A 19,819-nucleotide genomic window follows, 5' to 3' on the forward strand; every position below is an offset into this window, starting at 1 on the left:
GGTCAGCCCCCACCTCTGACCCATCCAGTTCTCTCTGGGTTACCTAAGCATGCACAATTACACATGAATCACAACACAATTTCTAAGAACCATATGGTAACATAAAGGGAGGAATTATGAAAAACTTCAAACATACAGAACAGTGGGAAGAACAGTACAATGATAACTCATTTATCACTTTGTTAACATTTTGCCATGTTTGCTTTAGCTGTGTGTATGTGTATTTATGTTTCTATACATATTTACATATACATAGACATTTTTAACAGATAACATGATACTTCACTCCTAATTACTGTATCAAGAGTTTTCTAAAAATAAGAACATTTTCCTAGATAATCAAACAATTATTACCCTAAGAAAATGGCAATAACTCACTAATATCACCCATTATCTGTTTCTTATTCAAATTTATCCAGTTATCCCTAAGTTTATTTTATAGCTTTTTTTTTCTTAAAAAGAAAATCCAAATGAAGCTCCCACATTGTATTTGGTCATTATGCCTCTGCAGGAAGAAAAGGGTGATTTCATCAACTTTACTTAAAGTCCATTGTTTGATTTACTGCAGGTTTGTGACATTTCATTAACTTCTAAGATTGCTTCTAATATCATGATGGCCAATGTTGGGAGTAAATATTATCATAAGACTTAAAATTAATGAATAGACTCAATAATGAATTAATAAATATATATTACTAAATGCATATTACCATGGGAGGTATTAGGAAAGATAAAGACAAAAATAGAAGTATCCACATAAATGGAAGTCAGGAAGTCATATTTTTACAGTGAAACACACACACAGAGGACAACTGCAGAACAAAAACAGTGTAAGTGTGTAAGATAGTACAATCCTAGGTTAATAATCCATCTTGGGTAGAGGCTGCCAGTGTGCTTACGCAGTTATGTAAGGGTGCTGTGGTCAGCATATAGCATAGATGGTACGAAAAAAAGAGGCAAGATAAACAGAAGATCAGGGTAAAGGCATGTGAGAATAGAAGAGGAGAAGGAGAGGACAGATGAGGCACCCCTGCTGGGAATGAAGAAGGTGGCCCAAATCACCTCAAGGATTTCAGTGGCCACAGGACCAGAGGTCACTGGCTTTTGTCATGGCTAAGAGCTGAAGGGTCAGTGGCGAGCAGACTTGGTCAGGGAAGGGATCCTGATGGGGAGGTATAAGCACCAAGCTGACCAGCTCTGGCTCACACTCAGGGGTAACTTGACCTGCCCTTCAGAAGCATCATGATGCCAGGGTGCTTTAGGGGGCAGCTTGGGTTCAAATCCTAGCTCTACAATTTACTACCTGTATAACTATGGGCAAGTTACCTAACCTCTCTGTCCCTCAGTTTTCCTACCTGCAAAATGGAGATGAAATATTTAGCCCTTAAGTCTGATAAGAATTAAGTATATCAGTGCACATAACCTAGAAAGGTACATGGGAAACAAATGAGCACTTACACATGTAAGCAATAGTTATCCCTTCCCCTGCCCGTGTTTGATAAGCTGCAGACAAAAGGAGCGATGGCTCTGCCTTTGGACTCACTCACCCGAGAAGGTCCCTTTGCTGAGGCACTCTTTAATCCGATTGGCTTTCCTGACATGAAATGCTTTTGTAATCTCCTGGTTCATGAAGGCTTCCTTGTTCATGATGTTTTCTACCATCATCCTTAAATCGAACATCTCCAGGACCTCTGCGATCTGCGCTAGGCCCATCAAATCCTTTTCCTTTTCATCCAGTTGCCCTGTGTACAGAAACTGGAGCAGGGTCCGGAAGGGGGCCGGCTGGACTGATGAGTCCATCCTGACCACAGTGATGGGACCCAGCCGCTTTGAAATGGGATTGACTTGCATTTCTCTGTGCATGCCAACAAACCCCTTACTCCAGCCGAACAAAGTCTGCGTCTCTGGAGTCAGGTTCGCAGCTTCCAGCTCCAGAGTCTCCTGCTGGGACAGGTTCTGGCTCGAGGACTCCCACTGACTGGCCTGCGGTGTCCTCGGGGAGCCTTCCTGCCCTTCCTTGTCTGGGTCAAGGCTCACTGCCCTCCCCTCAAAATCCTTGCTCTGCTTCTCTCTCTCACCAGCTCCTTCACTCCCATTTGGGGTTTCTTCACATTCCGTTAAAAAAAGATCATAAAATTTGGAAGAGGAGGTAGCGAGGTAAATTCGGTGTGCGAAGATGTGCTCCTGGTCTTGAAGAACGAACAGGACATCGGCACACAGAGGATTGTCCAGTAAACGGGCAGCTTCATTCGTCCCCATGGAGGGACATTCTGGAACTTTGATGACTGGTGGAGGTGCTTTTGGAGGTAGGAATGGTGCCTGAAGTAAAGGCTTCTGAACTTTCTTTAAGTGGGATTTCCAGAACTGCAGGTGCCGGCGGGAAATCAGCGCTGCTCTGATTGCATTATCAAACACATCCTTGATTCCAAACTGGTCAAATACGCTTGTCTCATAGTATGGTATGCCAAGCTCCTTTGCAACCTCTCGCCCTTTTTCTGGGGGCAGAATATCCCCTCTCTTTATGGGTCTGAAATAAAATGTTAAAAAAATTAGTATCAGCCTTATTTTAGGGGGGAAAAAAGTAATTAGGGCCTATCTAAACACCTAATTGAATTATACATTTAAAATTTTATTAGGCTTTTGATAAGGTTCTTGAAAAAAATCTACCAGTCCCTAGTCATCCAAATAGAAAGGACTTAAAACTGCAGGAAAAAAAAATGCTTTCAGTGGTAACCACAACAACTGAAGTGTCAGCCATTTACTAGCTATTTGATCTTGGGCAAGTTACTTAACCTCTCTAAGCCTCAGTTTTCCCATCTGTAAAATGGGAATAATAGCAATGAGTCGCTATATCTTGAAGGACTACTGAGAGGTTTACATAAGATAACATGCTTAGCATAGTACCTGGTCCACAGTGAGTGCTTGATAAATGTTAGCTGTTACCATTCTCGCCACCACCAGCAACTTCATCTTTATCATCATTACCTTGTGCTTAAGTTTTGCTTTACGACTTTAAAATGAATCCAAATGCATTTCTCACAATAGCCCTGTGGGTGTTATTTTCATTCTATATTTTGAAGAAACTGAGGCAGAGGGTTTAAAGGGTTTGCCCAAGGTCATATTTGCAAGTTGCTGAGAAACCTCCACCAAGCAATTAGAGTCTAGAACTCCCTAGTTCTAGACTAAGAGGTTCACATCCAGAAGCACATTGAGTTTCTTCTATTAGATTTGTGGATCTTCTTTCATATCTTACCCCTTCTCTCTTCTTCTACTCCCTTCAGTCAGGCCCTCACCATTGTTGCTGGGACTAGTGCATTAGCCTTTTAACTGACTCTCCACATTTTAGCCCACAGTTTTCATTGTGGCACAAAAAATTCTTATATAACACAAGGATAAGTTAGCTGCAACTCCTTAAAAATATTTCCTCTGGTTCTACAAAGCCCATGGAATAAAGTCTATACCTTTTAGGCTGGCACACAGGTCCTTTTACAATTTAATCAAGCCTTAGGAAGCAGTATAAGCAGAATAATACTGTGATTATAGCATAATCATAGTAAGGACACAGATTCTAAAACAATAGGCAAGATGTGATCTGTTGTCACACTGTTCACAAACACTTGATTCTGAACCATACTCTTAGGAATTGATCTTCCTGTATAAATATTTGGCTTTCCAAGAAGTATGGAGGTTCTTCAAAAAACTAAAAGCAGAAATACCATATTATCCAGTAACTCTACTTCTAGGAATTTACCTGAAAAAAAACAAAATCTCTGATTTGAAAAGACATACACACCCCTATGTTTATTGCAGCACTATTTACAATAGTCAAGAAATGGAAGCAACCTAAGTGTCCATCAGTAGATGAATGGATAAAGAAGATGTGGTACATATACACAATGGAATATTATTCAGCCATAAAAATGAAAGTAATCCTGCCATTTGAGACACCATGGGTGGGTCTAGAGGGTATTATGCTCAGTGAAATAACTCAGGTGGAGAAAGACAAATACTATATGATTTCCCCTATTTGTGGAGTATAAAAACAAAAAGTGAACAAAATAGCAATAGACTCACAGACACTGAGAAATGACTGGTGGTTACCATGGGGGAGGGGTTGGGGTGAGGGGTAGGGTGGGTGAGAGATGAAGAGGCACAAAAATTTCAATAATAATATAAGTTGGTCACTGGGATGGAAGTGCAGCACATAGAATATAGTCAATGGTTTTGTAACATCTTTGTGTGTTGACAGTAACTGCACTAGTTGGGGTTAGGATTTAATAATGCGGTAACTGTTGAATTACTGTGTTGTATACTTGAAACCAATGTAAGATTGTGTATCAATGATAAAATACAGTTAAAAATTTAAAAAAATATATATTTGGCTTTCTAGATCAAAGGTAATGTGTGTGACAGGAAGGCCTAGATGGGAAAAGAAGACACACTGTTGGGTGTTGCAGAGGTGAAGGGAAGTGTGGGGAAGAAGGTTTAACTTTGAAGTTTGCCACTGTGGGCATTTTGGGCTCCTTCCTTATTCCTGGGACTGACGTGAAAATCAGTAACTGATGAAACTCTTCAGGACTTAGCTCATATGCCACCTCCATGAAATCTCAGAACTGCTCTGTAGAAGTAACTGTCCCCTCTGCTGTCCTCAAGAGCTCTGTAACTCTCCTTCAGTCCTCCACACCCACCATTGTGAGGCTCAGGTTATTTTAATCTATTCTTTTACGTGGCAAGCTCTGGGCACTGGGTCAGTCTCTTATTCACCGTGAGTCCTCTTTCCCTCTGTGGCTTCTAATCTTCAATTCCTAGTCTATGCAGTTAAGAATAGAAGAATTGTGAAAGCAGAATGTGAAAAGTTTTTTGGCAATTTCTCCCAAATGCACCAAAAATATCAGAAATTGTTTAAAGAAAGTACCATTTACTTTTGTTGTCAGAGCGTACAAAGTTGTATCCGTATAAAAATTTTTAACAAACCTGATAGGCAAATATCAAAGGAAGGTATTAATATCAACATTTTTGAAAAAGCTATGTTCTCCAGCAAAAAATGTTGTTAAACATAAAACAAATATAAAATTATTTTTTGTAAAGAGAATATATTGAGGGAGCACAGGTTTTTAAAAACTCCCATTTCCCCCCCAGATTGGTATCCACATTTTATATAGAGTGAAATAAATCCAAATTGATTTTTAAATTTGTAACACTTAAAAAATATAACCACAGAAGACATTTAAAGAACAGTTGAGTGCACCTATAGCATATGATTTTTTTAAACGGGACACTGTTAGCTTGGGAATTAAATATTCTCAGAGGTTGAATTGAGGAAAATGAAAAGATTGAAAACACTTGGATATGCGTATTTGTATGAATCTGATGTTCCTGGGGCCAAGCGTTGTGGCCAATCATTCTGAATGTTAGTTAACTCTATTTATAATAATGATAATTCCAAGAATGCCGTTATTATGAGTAGGTAACATTGAAAAATTAAAAAAAATTTTATTGAAGTATCTTTGACATATAATCTTGTATTGGTGTCAAATACACAACACAGTGGTTAAATAGTTACCCATATGTAGGTAACATTTTGCTTAACACTTTACTGATTTCGAAGCACTTTTATACAGACCATGTCACAATTAGAGAATTCACTTCAAGCACTGGCCAACCATTTTACAAAAATGGGTTCCTACCTAAAAGGTGATGGTGAGCTCACGAGAAGGGTCAGGATATGCCCCCTGATGATTAACGAGCTAATTTAAAGCCTATGGCTGATTGACGGAGTCCCAGAACCATTGAAGAACACCACCTTAGGCTACAGAGACATCTGTTACCTCTAAATTTTAATTTGGCCAGCACAGTGAAACACCGAGTCCCTTGGCTTACCTCGCTAAAGGGCGTCTGGCTCGATTAACAGCTTCCAGATCAGCATAGCGGAGATCTAGCTGGCAGCCAACTAGAACAACAGGTGTTCGAGGGCAAAAGTGCTTGATTTCTTGATACCACATGGTTTTCACATGATTTAGGGAATTGGGATTAGCGATTGAAAAACAGAGGACCACAACATCGGACCTAAAAGGAGATCACACAATCAGCTGTAACGCCTTTTGACTTTTTTCCCCCTATTATTATGGTTGCCCCCTTCCCCATCCACCTAATGCCATACCATAACACGATTAAAGAAGAAGATCAGATACTAAAATACATCTCGGAGTCATGCAAACAGCAATAAGCCCCCACATTCCAGCGCCAACACAGCCTGAGTTCATTTCCATACTGCCCTGCAGAATGCCGATGCATTGAAAAGTTTCCAGTGAAGTTACTTCAGAATGTAGATGGCTACCCAAACTTGACTCAGTCCTGGAACCACAACATGCTGAACTATTTCTGTTCATCACAAGAAATAGTTTCAAAATAAAAAAAATAATAAAAACTACCTTGTACTAGTCTAAACATAAAGGTGATGATGACTCAACCCGATGGGATAAAGCAAACACTCTAAACATTACTGCAGATGTAATAGGTATTTGCTGTGCAGGGCCGGCAAATACACAGAAGGATTCTGCCCTTCTTCCCACTTAAGCACATATGTAGAGAGCACAACCACTTATCTGTTTCCAAAAAGAAAAAGTCCTTATGTTGCAGGAATTCTGACTACGAGGTGTAAGGCAAGAAGGTAGTATTTAACATAAAACTAGCGAGAATTACATGGATGGCTAATAAGATGTTGGAAGCAGATTTCTCAAATGTTATATATGACATCTAGCAGGTATATGGGGAAAAGAAAAATTGCTTTACAGTCAATTTTGACATAGGATCTTCCATTTTTACATAACAACTTACCATTCTGGAAGCCAAAGAACTGTTTCACAAAGCAGTTGTTCAATTATGGTGTTTGACAGCTGCTAAGAGGTATCTTTAATAAGAATTATAAACCATCATTCCAGGTTAAAATATGCTGAATGATGACTTTGAAAACATTGAGGCAGAAGAATATAAAGAACAGGAAATGTTATGCCCAAGGATTCAAGGCTGTCTTGCAGCTAAATTCAGAAATAAACTCTTACAATTTTATTAGATGTTGATTTATTGTCTTTATTGTTTATGTAATGAGAAGAATCAAGTCAATGAATCAAAACACCTTCTTTTTAAATCATTAATGAGCTTCCTCCGCTACATATCAGTGAAGACAAACAAATATATCCAGGCAGCCATAAAATTTCTAAAAATAATCATTTGCAATGCAGAAAACTGCAGGGTGCTTACATTAAATGTAATTTACAAGTTGAGTCTTTAAATTTATATCCAAGAAAAACTGCACCAGACCACAACAAATAGAATGGAAAATCCTGAGATTAAAATATTTACAAATTCTAAGAGAGGACCTAGGACTCAAAGCAGATGAATATCTTAATCTGCCAGTCTTAGATTGTCCTTGAAATAAAGATATTATCAAAGATTCTTGGACACTGGAGAATATAGTGTAAAAATATGCATGAACATAAATGAAAGGGATTCAGTCCTGTCTTTGGGATTCTGATTTAGTTAGTAGAATATTCTGTGCACAGTCTTTCTTCTAGTCAGCATAAATAATGGTACCCCGTAAAGCCAAGAATGCTTTGTATTTTACATTCTTTAGGAGCTGAGTTTTCTATTATTCATAATCCTATGTATATAGGATATCTGATGCAGCTCTGCTATAAGCTTCACCCTGATCATGAAATATAGCCACCATGAATTTTGGCACAGTGAGAATAATACAGCAATTTTTGAGGTTCAATATTGTAGAGGAAGAACTGGGGAAATGTATCCAGCACCTAAATGTGGACTAGTATGTTTATGTATAAAATGGTTCTAATTGGTGCCTTCTATTTTCATATTAAGGCACATGGCTGGAAAGGAAATATTCTCGGAGCTTAATTTATGACAGACATGTAGCTAAATGTCAATTCTATTATCTAATTTTATGAGACAGGATGTGAGGTTTTGAAATCAGAGCTAGTTTAGTTGCCAAGGTTACAGTGATAACACTCATGCCACTGATCATATACTAGTTACTATTCAGATGACCTGTAAACAAGTACAAACAGGACCGTGGGGGAGGAAAGTGGAATTTCCTGATGATAGTAGCACAATGGATCACACAATACAGGTTCCGAGGGCCCAGCTTGTATGTCGCATCAATATCTCAATGCATGAAGTGCTGTTGGAAAGTTTGAAAAATAATTAGATGCTCTGTAAATATTTTGCTTCAAAAGATGAAGAGGCTGTTATGAAAGCAACACTACCTCTGAGGCTAAAATAACTTATTAAGTCAAAATTCTATTTGTGTCTTTGGAATAAAGTTATTCTTTTTTCCATTTTTTATGCATATTTAGGTGCCATGACAATCTGTCTCCATTATTTTACATTGAAAGCAGTTCAAAAATAAGATCATATTTTAACTACCAGCTTGCTTAGCTGCTTTTGATTTAACTCTTGTTGATTCAAATACAAAGGCAAGTTAAGAAAAACATTATATACAGATTATACAGAATCCTATTCTTTAGACCTGCTGTGTGACTGTAGTACCCTAAACTGATTCTAACCCAAAGGCTGAAAATCAATGGACACAGTGATAGAGCTATAGGAAGGTGAGGTTTTGACACATTCCTCCTTATCTTCTTTTCAAAATTCCTAATTCTCAACACAACAGTATCCTCTGTGATAGAAACACCTATACAATCAAGTAACTATTTTGAGAATGCCACTTATTCCCTCCAGATTTTGAGCCATTTTTCTATCTAGTCAAAGCAAGCACAAGACCTGCAGCTAAGAATATCTCCAGCGTTAGGCAGAATTCCAAGGAACTTGAGATATTAAGTAACTTTTAATCAAAACATTCATTCCCGTGTGGAGACTGTTCAATGTCTGACACAAGCTCGTGATTAAAGATGCCATTCCTATGAAAGATAAGAAGAAAAAGGCAGGTCCTAGCATTTTTACTTCAATGGCTCTGTTACATTTTTTTACTTTGAAGAGTTGAGTTTAAAAATACTTGTAAGGGGGAGGTGTGATGAGGACATTCTCACATATTAGGCAGCAGGATTAGCCTAGAAGTGACCTCAGCGTTCCTATTTCAGCTGTAAAAAGAATCGGATAGGATTTAAATGGAGTCCTACAGCTATTTGGAGTAGAAAGCACAAGAATTTGAGAATGCAGAGGCAAAGCACAGAGCAGACAAAACTCAACTCCAGGACTTGAATATTGAGAAGGGGTACGAAGAGGTTTGGCATTTTTTTTTTGACTGTACTTACTGGCCTTATTAAAGACAACCAGGATTGCAAAGGACTTAAGAGCCAGTTGGCAACATTTATTTTTGGGAGAAAATGTGATTCCTTGTTCCTCAGGGGAAAACATCAATATAAAAGTTTCCCTAGGGTACTAATACATCAAGTAGTGCCCATGAAATAATGTTTTGGTTAGTTAAGTATAAAACCATCCAAAGTAAATCTCTGTGTTGAAACAATTGTGAATCTCGTTTCGTGGAGGGGTGGGAGATGTGAGAGAGACCATGTCATCTGGAAATGCTTGAGCTGGTAAAGCCAGTCTCAGCTGTATCTGTTTTTCTTCAGATATTAAACAAAGCATATTTTTTTCAGATATCTTTCAAGGCACTGGCCAAATGTTTGTGAAAGATGGCAAAGATATTCAGATAACATAAGGAGTGCGTGCAAAGTTAGGATCCATCTTTGTAGGAGGCTTCAAGAAAAAAAATCTGAAAAAAGTGTGTCTTACCCACATATCTTGGCCTGAACTAGACTTTAGACAGCAAATGCCACTCATGTTCTCACGGCCTGCCTTTATGCTGTCTCAAGCCTAGTCAAATACAGCAAACTTGGTGGTAAAAGCTGAGGCTGAATTGCTTTTCCAATCCGAAATCCCAGTTTCATCCTTTGATGAAGTGGTTGTACAACGGAGGGGTAATCACTGTAAAATATTTGGTGTTAGGAATGAATTTTCCCAGTTCTGTCCTATCACAAAAGTGCTCTCCCTCTTCCTAGTTTGTTTTCCCTTTTCCAGTCCCATCTACTTTTTCACTGGTGTCCAGCTAAGGAGCTTCGGGCCTGGGCATGCTTATTTGGCGAAATGAAGAAATAATTCCTAAACTATCCTTTATCTAAGAGCCTAAAAATCAGGCCAGGTTGATGGGCAATGGGAAGGTCAGCTGTGAGCGGGACAACCCAGGCCAGTGTGCCAGTCTCTTGCTGACGAGGACTCCGGGTGACCAAGAGGAAGCTTGTGTTTACCTGAGTCTTACTTGAAAGTATCTCCTTTTTAACATGTATTTTTATGCCTTTTGTTCTGTGATAAGATTCCACCTCTTTATATGTCACACTGCCTGCTACTATTTTTTTAGTAGAGACGCCCTTATCTTTTACACTGGTAGAGACCACGATCACATTTTAATGGGCACATTTTCTTTGTCAATGTGCACAAGTCCCCTTCTGGCAAAGATTCCAGTAGAAGTCCCTGACCTCTGTCTCTGGGGCTCCAAGCCTCCTTCTCTTCACTGATAACCTGGGTGGGCTCTTTACAAAAACATTTTCAGAACCATTCTTGTCAACAACACACCTTTCATGCACACAGTCTGACAGTACTATGCAAACAGATCAAAACAGCACAAAATAGCTGCGAGCATGGCAGAGAAAAGGAATATGTAATGTGGGGCTTTGGAAAATTTTGGTATGAAAGCAGCCGGTGTGTATGAGATGCGCAGGGAGCCGTTGGTGATGGTGAACACGAGCTTGGAGATGAATGGCTCTGTAAGCTCATACTCGTGAGAGATGGAAAGGCCTGTAGGGGAGCACCTGGTACGGGGTTGGGGACAACAGGGCAGTACCATGCAGTACCCTGGATGTGAGCAGAGAAATCAAGTCAATACTTTACCAATAGTAGTGAGGCTTCTTAAGTACAGATGTTATGTGGGGAAAATTGTCAAAATGCCCTGAAATATATCCAGATTTGGGAGTGATTAGCATGTGCAACTATTTCTTCCAAGCCCATAACTACATGTTTAGTAGGAAGCAACATTTTAAACCAGTTTTCCCCACCCTCCAGAAATGGGGCCAAAGCAGGCATGCTCTTAAACGTAGGAGAGTCATGTCAGCATCCCACCAATGCCACCAGACCTGAACTAGATGAAACATGAATCTTAAAAGTGGTTGATGCTAACTTCATGGTATAAATATCACAGGGGCAATGGTCTACCATAGAAGGTTGAGGATTATCTGATGGAAATAGGCTCTTTTTCACTTGAGATCCAATTTTCTATATTTAGCTATCTATGTTCCTTTTAGTATATTCTTACACCTCATACGATCATCAGAAAAAGTTGAGTGCATGTGAAATTGGGTAAAGCACGGTCATTTATTAAAAGAAATAGCTTAAGGATCTCATTTAAGTCCTGGTCAGTGGCAGCAGAAAGCAATGACATAAAGAAGGCTTGTTTAACAGGAGAAGTGAAAATCATGGTAATAAGTTTTCTTCCAGCTCCACCTCTCATTCTCATTTCTCTTTGGCTTTCCTTGAAATTAAATGGCTGAGGAACTTCCTCCTACACTGGCAATGTTTTCTCCTGAAAGCAAGACTAACTGTAGATATAAGAAAGCCTCTGTGTCAGCTAGAATGTCAGATGGGAGGTCTCTGGGACTAACCTGACTCTTTGGAACAAAGCTATGTAAAACAGCAAGATAACCCTCCCACAATAAGAAAGGGCATTTACTCAGGCCTCTCAGCAATCTTCTTTGAATAGATAAAGATACAAGGAATTTCAGGTGACTTATCTAATATCAGTAAGTACTTATTTGATCATTTCCTCAGAAATGTTAACTGACAACCTACTGTGTACCAGGTAGTTTTCTGGACTTTGGGGATATAGCAGTTAAAAGGCACAATCGCTGTCCTTGTGTCTGTCTAAACTATGCTTACATTCTAGTGGAGGAGAGAGACAATAAGCAAGAAAAAAGTGTAAAATATGTAGTGTGCTAGGGAGTGACAAGTGCTAAACAGGAAGAAAAGCAGGGAAGGGGGGCAGAAATGATTGGGGAACAGTTGCTGTTGAAATGAGGTGACTGGGGAGCAAATGACATTTCAGTAAAGACTTTAAGGAAGTGAGGGAGCTGATGTGATGATATCTGGGAGAACACTGTGAAACAGGAACAGCTGGTGCAAAGGCCCTGAGGCAGGGGCATGGCTGGGGTGTCTCCCTGAGGGCGAGGGGAAACAGGAGCAATGGGATGATGAGGTTGGGAGAAGTGTCTGGCTCTTATTTTGTGTGAACTGATAGACCATTAGGGGTTGTGTCATGATAAGACATAATTTATGTTTTAACGTGATCACTCCCCTGCTATAATGAGGAGTGACTAACTGGTGGTGGTGGTAGGACTGTTAGGGAAGAAAAGGCAGAAGGATGAAAACAGTTAACAAGTAATAATCCAGAGAGAAATAATGGTGACTTTGGCCTGGGAGCAGTGCAGATGGTGAGAAGTGGCAGTGTTCTGTGTGTCTGTGGAGGGCGGAGAAAACAGGGCTTGTTGATGGAGCAGGTGTGGGGTAGGACCAAGGGGAGTCAGGAAGGATGCTAGAGTTTTTGCAGTGAGCAATTCTTCCTTCCCTGTCACTGCTACTGACACCTTCAGTTCAGCATTTCTAACACACTTGAACTGTAATTATTGATGCTGCTGCCTTCCCCACTATGCTATGAGTTTCATCTTGAAGGATTCTGTTCCGTTTCTCTTAGTTTCTCTCCCATTGTGCACAACACAGTGTTTTTAACAAAAGAGGTCCTCCATTACTGTTCATCAAATAAGAAGGCCTTATAGATATTGGGGGATAAAAGACATAGATGCAAATCTGTCTGTAGGCTTAAAGTCTAAAAGAAATGAATATAGGCCTAAAATAAGTTAATTAGGGGATGCATTAGAGTTTTAAAGAAGAATGAAAATAGTATGTAAGTATTATGTTTGTCTTGACAATTATTGCTGAAAGACAGCCATATAATATTTCTGGTATATAGCACAGATTATTCAGTTAATATACTTTTTAAATTATTTGGATTTATCTAAAAAAATCCATTTATCCCAACTAATTGGATTCTTTCATAACAACAGAATAATAATGGACTGATGATCTCTTCTAGAAATTAGATTATCTCCAGGAGCAATGGAAATGTAAAGAAATGAGCAGGCTAATTTCAGGATTAATTCTGGGTTAGTTACACAGAGTTAAGGCTGAAGGGAACATCCTCTATTTCACGGCCATATTGTTTTTTAAAAAACATACCAGAAACAAGCAAAAAATCACTAAAATAGAAAGCTAGCTAAGGTAATAGGTTTAAAGGAGAATTTGCTAATATGCTTTATATTTCTGTAATTCAGTGCTTTTGTCCTTCTGACTATAGGATGGAGGCAGAGTTGTTTCAGAGAGAGAATAAAGTGGTGGAAGAATTTTGGAAACCTAATCAATGGCCAATATTAAAAGTTACTGATAGGACTGCTGTTGAGATTTACTGAGAAAAATATCTCTGGAAGTGTTCTGTAAACTGTAATGTACCAATTATTGTCAGACAAATATGATTATGGGTTCAAAAGTCACCTAGGATGTATCTTGCATGTTGCAGCTAATAAGAATGGTATATAGCATTCTCATCAAGAGATTTTTTCATGGGTTTACGAGCTTGTGCCCTTTATTGTATGGAATTACTGAAAGATGGTAACAGAATTACCCTTTGAAGGCGCTGCAGCATTACTCAACAGTCTCTTTCTTCCCACCACCTAGTTTAAAAGGGAAAACTGTATGGGCTGAAGTGTATTTCTTCATCAGAAGATTCCGTATAGGGACATCACACACTCAACTATATTTGACTCAACTTGTCCAGTGTGCAGTTACCAGGTGGTAACAGAAACAGGTAAAATGAAGGCAGAACAGAAGACGTTAATGCATCCAACAGCGTGTATTTTCCTTACTCTCTTTATCTGCCCCAGTGGCCTCACTGTTGGTATTTCTGTGGCCCTGTTGGGGGTCATCAGTGCTTCTTTGGGCTGAGGCACACAGGACTGTCCTCCACGGCCATGTGGCCAGTGTTTGGAAAGCAGCCAGCATCCTTCCAGGTCCTGGAACATGCAGGACCCCAGTCATCCGTCAAGCCCTGTGCTATCTCATTTGGCACTGCTGCTTCCCAAGGACAGTTTCATCCTGGGGACAGGGCTGGGTTGGGCACAGGAATCCCAGCTCTTCTGATGTTTTGTCTTCCAGTCACAACACAAGAGGCACCAATTCAGATCAGAGACAGTGGGGGACAGCAGGCCACAGGTGGTGCAGAGTATGGCACAGACCTACTCACTGCGGGCCACATGACTCGGTGGCACTGCAATCCTGTGAGTGCTAGAGTACAGAGCCCATGAATGTACACCACATTTAATTTTTTGTATTATTTGTATGCATTTAGTCTAAAGTGTTTTTGTTTGTTTTGGATGAAAGCAGTAATAATTTACCTTCATTTTTTTCTACATAACACCCTCATCTTTAGGGAAATGGATTAAAAAGATACATAATTATTTTTTGAATAATTCTTATAAAGATCTTGGAAATGATACCCAGAGGAGAAACAACCTATATTAGGGGAAGCATTAATTTTAGTACAAGTAATTCTCTGTTTAAGAATACTCATTCAAATGAGGCATTACCAAAAAAAAAGAAAAGTTAAAAATCTAAAAATTAGGGAGAAAAAGGAGGTTTTGGGATATGGCTGAGCGTAATCTTTCCTTCTTCTCCTGGCCTCATGGCCTCCTTTTTCATTTGTTGACTCATTAAGGAGGTGTGAGGCACCAGTATTTTTCATCTTCATCCTCTTTAGGTTGGTACATGATTTGTTATTCTTACTATAAAACTACAAGGATAAAATTTAACCTAGTGAAATAATTTGGAGTTTGTTATAATGATATTTCCTTGTACATACCTTAGAAGATCCTGGCATGTATGAAATCTGACCAGTAGATTCATATACTCATTCAACTAACATTTATTAAGCTCCTATTATATACCAGGCCTAGGCAATGGGGACATAGAGTAGAAGGCAAAATCCCTGCTCTAAAGACAGGAGGAGTAGGAAAAGGGAAACAGGAGAAGATGATTAAGGGAGCAATTTCCAAACAATGTGATCATGGCCATTGCTGATTCGCCCAGGCATTCTATGGGAACATGAAGGCAAAACTTCACCTGGATTCTAAAGGTGGCAGGGAGAGTGAGAAGAGTAGGGTGAGGACTTCTGAGACTTTGTGACCCTTGTTCTGAATTCTGAGAATATTAGTGGCAATTAACTAGGAGAGAATGAGTGGGGCATAATTTCTATGTGAATGTAAATACATGTTTCTAAAGGCTGCAGGGGTCATGGAACTACAAATACTTTGTTGTGTCTGAAACAAGAGATGAGGCCTGAAAGGCAGGCTGGGACTCAGTCTGCAGGAACAAACAAGGGTAGAGCTGCACCCCCATCATGAAGCTATAAAACCCAGGGAGAGGAAGCACCTGGTAACTTGACTCTGCCCCCATTTCCCAGGGGAACTGAGGACCAAATGGAGAAGGTCATTTGTATCCTCCCAGAGGTTACCAATGCACTGTCCAGTTCCAGAAGGAGCCAACTATGAAAGATAAACTTGGTACTACCTGACAGAGATGTCAACTCTCACCAGAGGACAGTGTTCTCTGTTTGGCTCTCACAGGGCACCTGGTCAAATGTATCTTCTTAGAAAAAGATACAAACATAGCCACAGCCAAAGACACAGGCCCTTGGTGAGACTATGATCCACACAGTGGAGAGCTTAGGTCTGGGAAAAGGGAACCAGATAATCTGGGGACAATTTGATAGCATCCCATTATTAGCTTTGTGATTCTAGAACAGTTTCCCATATTCAGCTATTAAGGATCTTGTCCCATTTTTTTCCCCTACGTTCACACAAATGATTTATGTTTTTAATGAGAACTAATTTTAAGCTCTATAAATAATTAAAACATATATTGTCTACCATGCAAATTTCCTCACATATCATAGACTACTTTAATTGTCCATAAAATATTTCTATTTAAAAAAAATGTATTGAGATGAAATATGCTGAACTTTGCATACTGTAAGTGTCCAATTTGGTTCGTTTTGACATATGTATGCATCCTGATACTATCATCCCAATCCAGGTAACAAAACGTTTCCATCACCCGAGTTTCCTTGCGTCCTTTTGTACATCCTGCCTCCCCCTCCATCCTCTTTCCTAAGCATCGAGTGATCTACTTTTTATCACTATGGATTAGACTGCATTTTCTAGAATTTTACAGAAATAGGATCACACAGTGTATACTCCTTTTCCCTGATTGCCTTCACTCAAAAGCTCCGTCTCTGATCTTCAAGAGATCCTCCCTTTTGCTGATGTTCAAGTTAATGCTATGGCAGTGTTTACCAAATCAAGGCCTGAGGACTGCCTGCTTTATCATCATCCAGGTACTGGCTAAAATGTGCTGATTTACCTTTTCCCAAAACAGCAGAATAACCATAATGCATAAGCATACTCAAGCATAAGAACTATTAGTTTTCCTCTAACCAATTAAGGAAACAATTATTCCTGTCCCTTGGTCCAACTGGCTGCTCTTCTTAGGTCTTTTTACAATTTTCCATAACCCAGGCAAGTCTTAGCCCTTTATGCTACAGCAGTACACAGGACTAAATATCTTTAGTACACAAGGTGTCATAATTTTCCTAGCTCCCTTTGTACCACACGTTTGGAAGTGTGGTTTGGATTACTTTTCCATAAAATACATGCACTGCCCATTTTCCTCCCTTTACTACTTTGCTCTCCATTTATAAAATTCCCCATGAAGGCCAGGCCTTGGGTAAATAGAGTGAAGTACAGTGCTTGCCTCAGGTGCAAAATTTAAAGAGGTGCCAAAAGACTCAGTAATCCACATGAACAATATATATTTAAAAAATCAACATTAAGACAAAAAAACTCCATGATGAGCAAAATAATAAAATTTTAAATCAAGTCAAGACCAGTAACAGTGATATAACCAGCCATACTGAGCCTGAGGCAGAAAGAAAAACATCAGTAATAGTGATCCTATCTTTAAAAAAATTATTGTTAATTATATTTTATACTTTATGTGAGTGCCTTTCTCACTTCACCCTAGTCCTGGCCCTGGTTCACTGCTATTTGATATGCTTCACTTCCCAACAGGCCGTTTGCCATCCTGAAATCACCATTAGAATGTTACTTCTGGCCCAGCATTTAGAATGTGCCATGGACAATAAGAGCTAATTCAAAACACTTCAGACGAATTAGTTATTTCTTACTTTTTCCCTTGCCATTAACCGCAAGTACAGCCAATCCCAGACAAACACATAAACACAGCTCACCCGTAGTCCTGAATTTTTAAAAGGGCCTCAGCCAAGCATTCAAAATGGGATGTAGTCACAGTGTATCTGATTATGTGTGCCTTCAGCGTGAAACTAGACATATCTTATCTGAACAGACACACAGAAACTATAGATCTGATTAATGTTATCGTTAAAACATGTACTGTATTTCTCATAGGAGCTAACAACATTTGAAAAAAATCCATGTGCAAGAATAATCTATGTAATAAATGAGTTACAACTGGACTGAAATATGCCCAGAAACTGTTGGGTGTAAAGAGCAAATACAGTGATTCTGCATGTTTAAGTTGAATTTTGGGGAGAAAACATGTCATATAAAGTACTGAAGATTCCTACTCATTATCAAAAAGTTCACTGAGATGTATCATTTGCTGAAAGTGAAAGGACTCATGTTTAGCTACTCCTGGAATAAAGAATTAAGTTATTAGCTAGGTATTAAGGAACTTAAGAGGAAGAATAGAATATTAGAGATGGTAATAGATGGTGAATGCTCGTCTTCAGTGTCCACATAGAACAGTATAAGAATTAGACTGGACCAGGAATAAATTTAAAGTAAGTTTGTCATCAATCATTATCATCAGCCACAAAGGCATGGTGGAAAGGGAAGAAACAGGCTTTCGAGTCAGACAGAACTAATAGGAAAAGTTCAGTTCCATTCTTTCCTTGCTGACTGACCTTGATGCCTTCCTGTGCCTGTTTGCTCAACTGTGAAATGAACCTACTTTGCAGGGTCACCACAAGAATGGAGCACTGAGCATAGGCCTGGCTCACAGGGAGCCCTGATTAAACTGCAGTTGTTGTTATCATCTCCTCCAGCACCATAGGCTTTAATAAGTGTTTGAAGGTTATCAGACCCTGACGCAGATCAACGATGGACGTTGTGAAGGAAAGGAAACAATCAAGTTTGTAGTTGTTTCTATGTGGTGTGACTACAGGAGAAGGGCGAGGGGCCCAGATGTCCTGTTGAGAGGCAGAGCCCATCCTATCTGCCCACACTTTCAGTGTCAGATACCTAAGTGTGTACATTTCATTCTTAGGATAGTTTCAGGAAAAACTCTTTCGTTGGTTGATACCCCTTTAAAAAGAGGCTCTTTTTGTGCTGAAAAAGAGCAGCTGATCACAGTCATGGTTACTATGTACAGTTTTGTTCTTGACATTTCAAAAGATGCAGAAAAGCACTTCAAAAGTTCATCCGAAGTGGACAGAAAGTAGGTGGTGGGAAGAAAGGCTCCCAGAGTTGGAGTCATTCACTCTGTACCAGAGAGGGTTTCACAGATGGCAAATGTGTGGGGTGTTAGGACCCTGACGCTTTCATTTCCATCGACTAGGACTCCTGTCAATGCTTCTTGGATGGATGATATCCTGTTCTGAAGAAAAGGGGTCAACCAGATGACCTTTTGGGATCTCTTCTACTTCTCAGCATTTGCACAAATGTGGAAGAGCAAATATATTTGCTCACCAGTGAGGGGTGGTTTTCAGTGGCAGCTTGTTTAAAATCAGGGTGAGGTAGCCTGGCACAGGAGCAAGAGTGGGAGCTGGGAGCCAGAGCTGGGTGTGAATCTGCCTCCGAAACTCACTATGTGGCAAGTTATGGTAGTAAAAGGACTCAACTCTCTACTTAATAACACGGAGATAATCTCTGCCTCCTAGGGCTGGTGAAAGGATTAACTAAAGTAACATTGGCAAAGCACCTAATATTTTGAATGGCACATTATAAGCCTTTGATAAATTGGAACTATTATTCTAGTTGGCTAAAGGATGGGTTGAGTAGTTGCCTTTAAATTATGAGAAGAGCGATGGCATTCTGGTTATATTTATACAATGGTAGGAAAATTGCATCTTCAAGTTAGCAGCTGACACCACCTTGGCCTACGAGAACCACTCTACAAACTGAGCTTGTCCACGCCCCAAAATGTTTGAGGGGGCAACTTATTAACTAACTTGGTGCTAAGAAGCAGAGGGAAGTGAATGTGAGGTCTAAGGCATTTTGGTATGAATCTGGTTTCTCTCACTGTCATCATAAGAATAAAATGAATTATTTAAAAAAGATTCTAAATACATTCCCAAGGCTGACATCACATTTCACTGACTTGTAATTCACACCAAGTATAGCAAAAACATCAGCCAAAAAACAGGTTTGCAAACCAAACTGATTATCAGACACTGTAATTAGGAATTTCCTCCTTCATGAATGATATGAAGCTAAAAATAAAGGTCATAAAGAAGTTAAACAGCTCTTGCCCAGCAATGAATTGCAGTGGTCAGAGCCCTACAGCTGAATAAAAGGAACTCCTACTACTATCAGACTTAATGTAATTTCTTGGTGCTACATCAATATAGTATTATATATTTAGCATTTAC

The 19,819-nt window shown here is 39.4% G+C and overlaps 1 protein-coding gene across 5 annotated transcripts in view; it reads right to left on the bottom strand.

The window, feature by feature from the left end:
• The window catches only part of RHOBTB1 (Rho related BTB domain containing 1), a 61,719-nt gene that overhangs the window by 14,298 nt on the left and 27,602 nt on the right, over nt 1-19,819 (bottom strand). For all 5 annotated transcript variants that reach the window (XM_036895074.2, XM_057505896.1, XM_036895073.2 and 2 more), the window contains 2 exons: nt 5,881-6,066; nt 1,548-2,527 (listed from right to left, as the gene is read on the bottom strand). In XM_036895074.2, the coding sequence (XP_036750969.1) occupies nt 1,548-2,527; nt 5,881-6,066 (1,166 nt within the window). The remainder of the gene's footprint in view (nt 1-1,547; nt 2,528-5,880; nt 6,067-19,819) is intronic.

Source organism: Manis pentadactyla, chromosome 8, assembly GCF_030020395.1.
Source record: "Manis pentadactyla isolate mManPen7 chromosome 8, mManPen7.hap1, whole genome shotgun sequence".
Taxonomy (NCBI): domain Eukaryota; kingdom Metazoa; phylum Chordata; class Mammalia; order Pholidota; family Manidae; genus Manis; species Manis pentadactyla.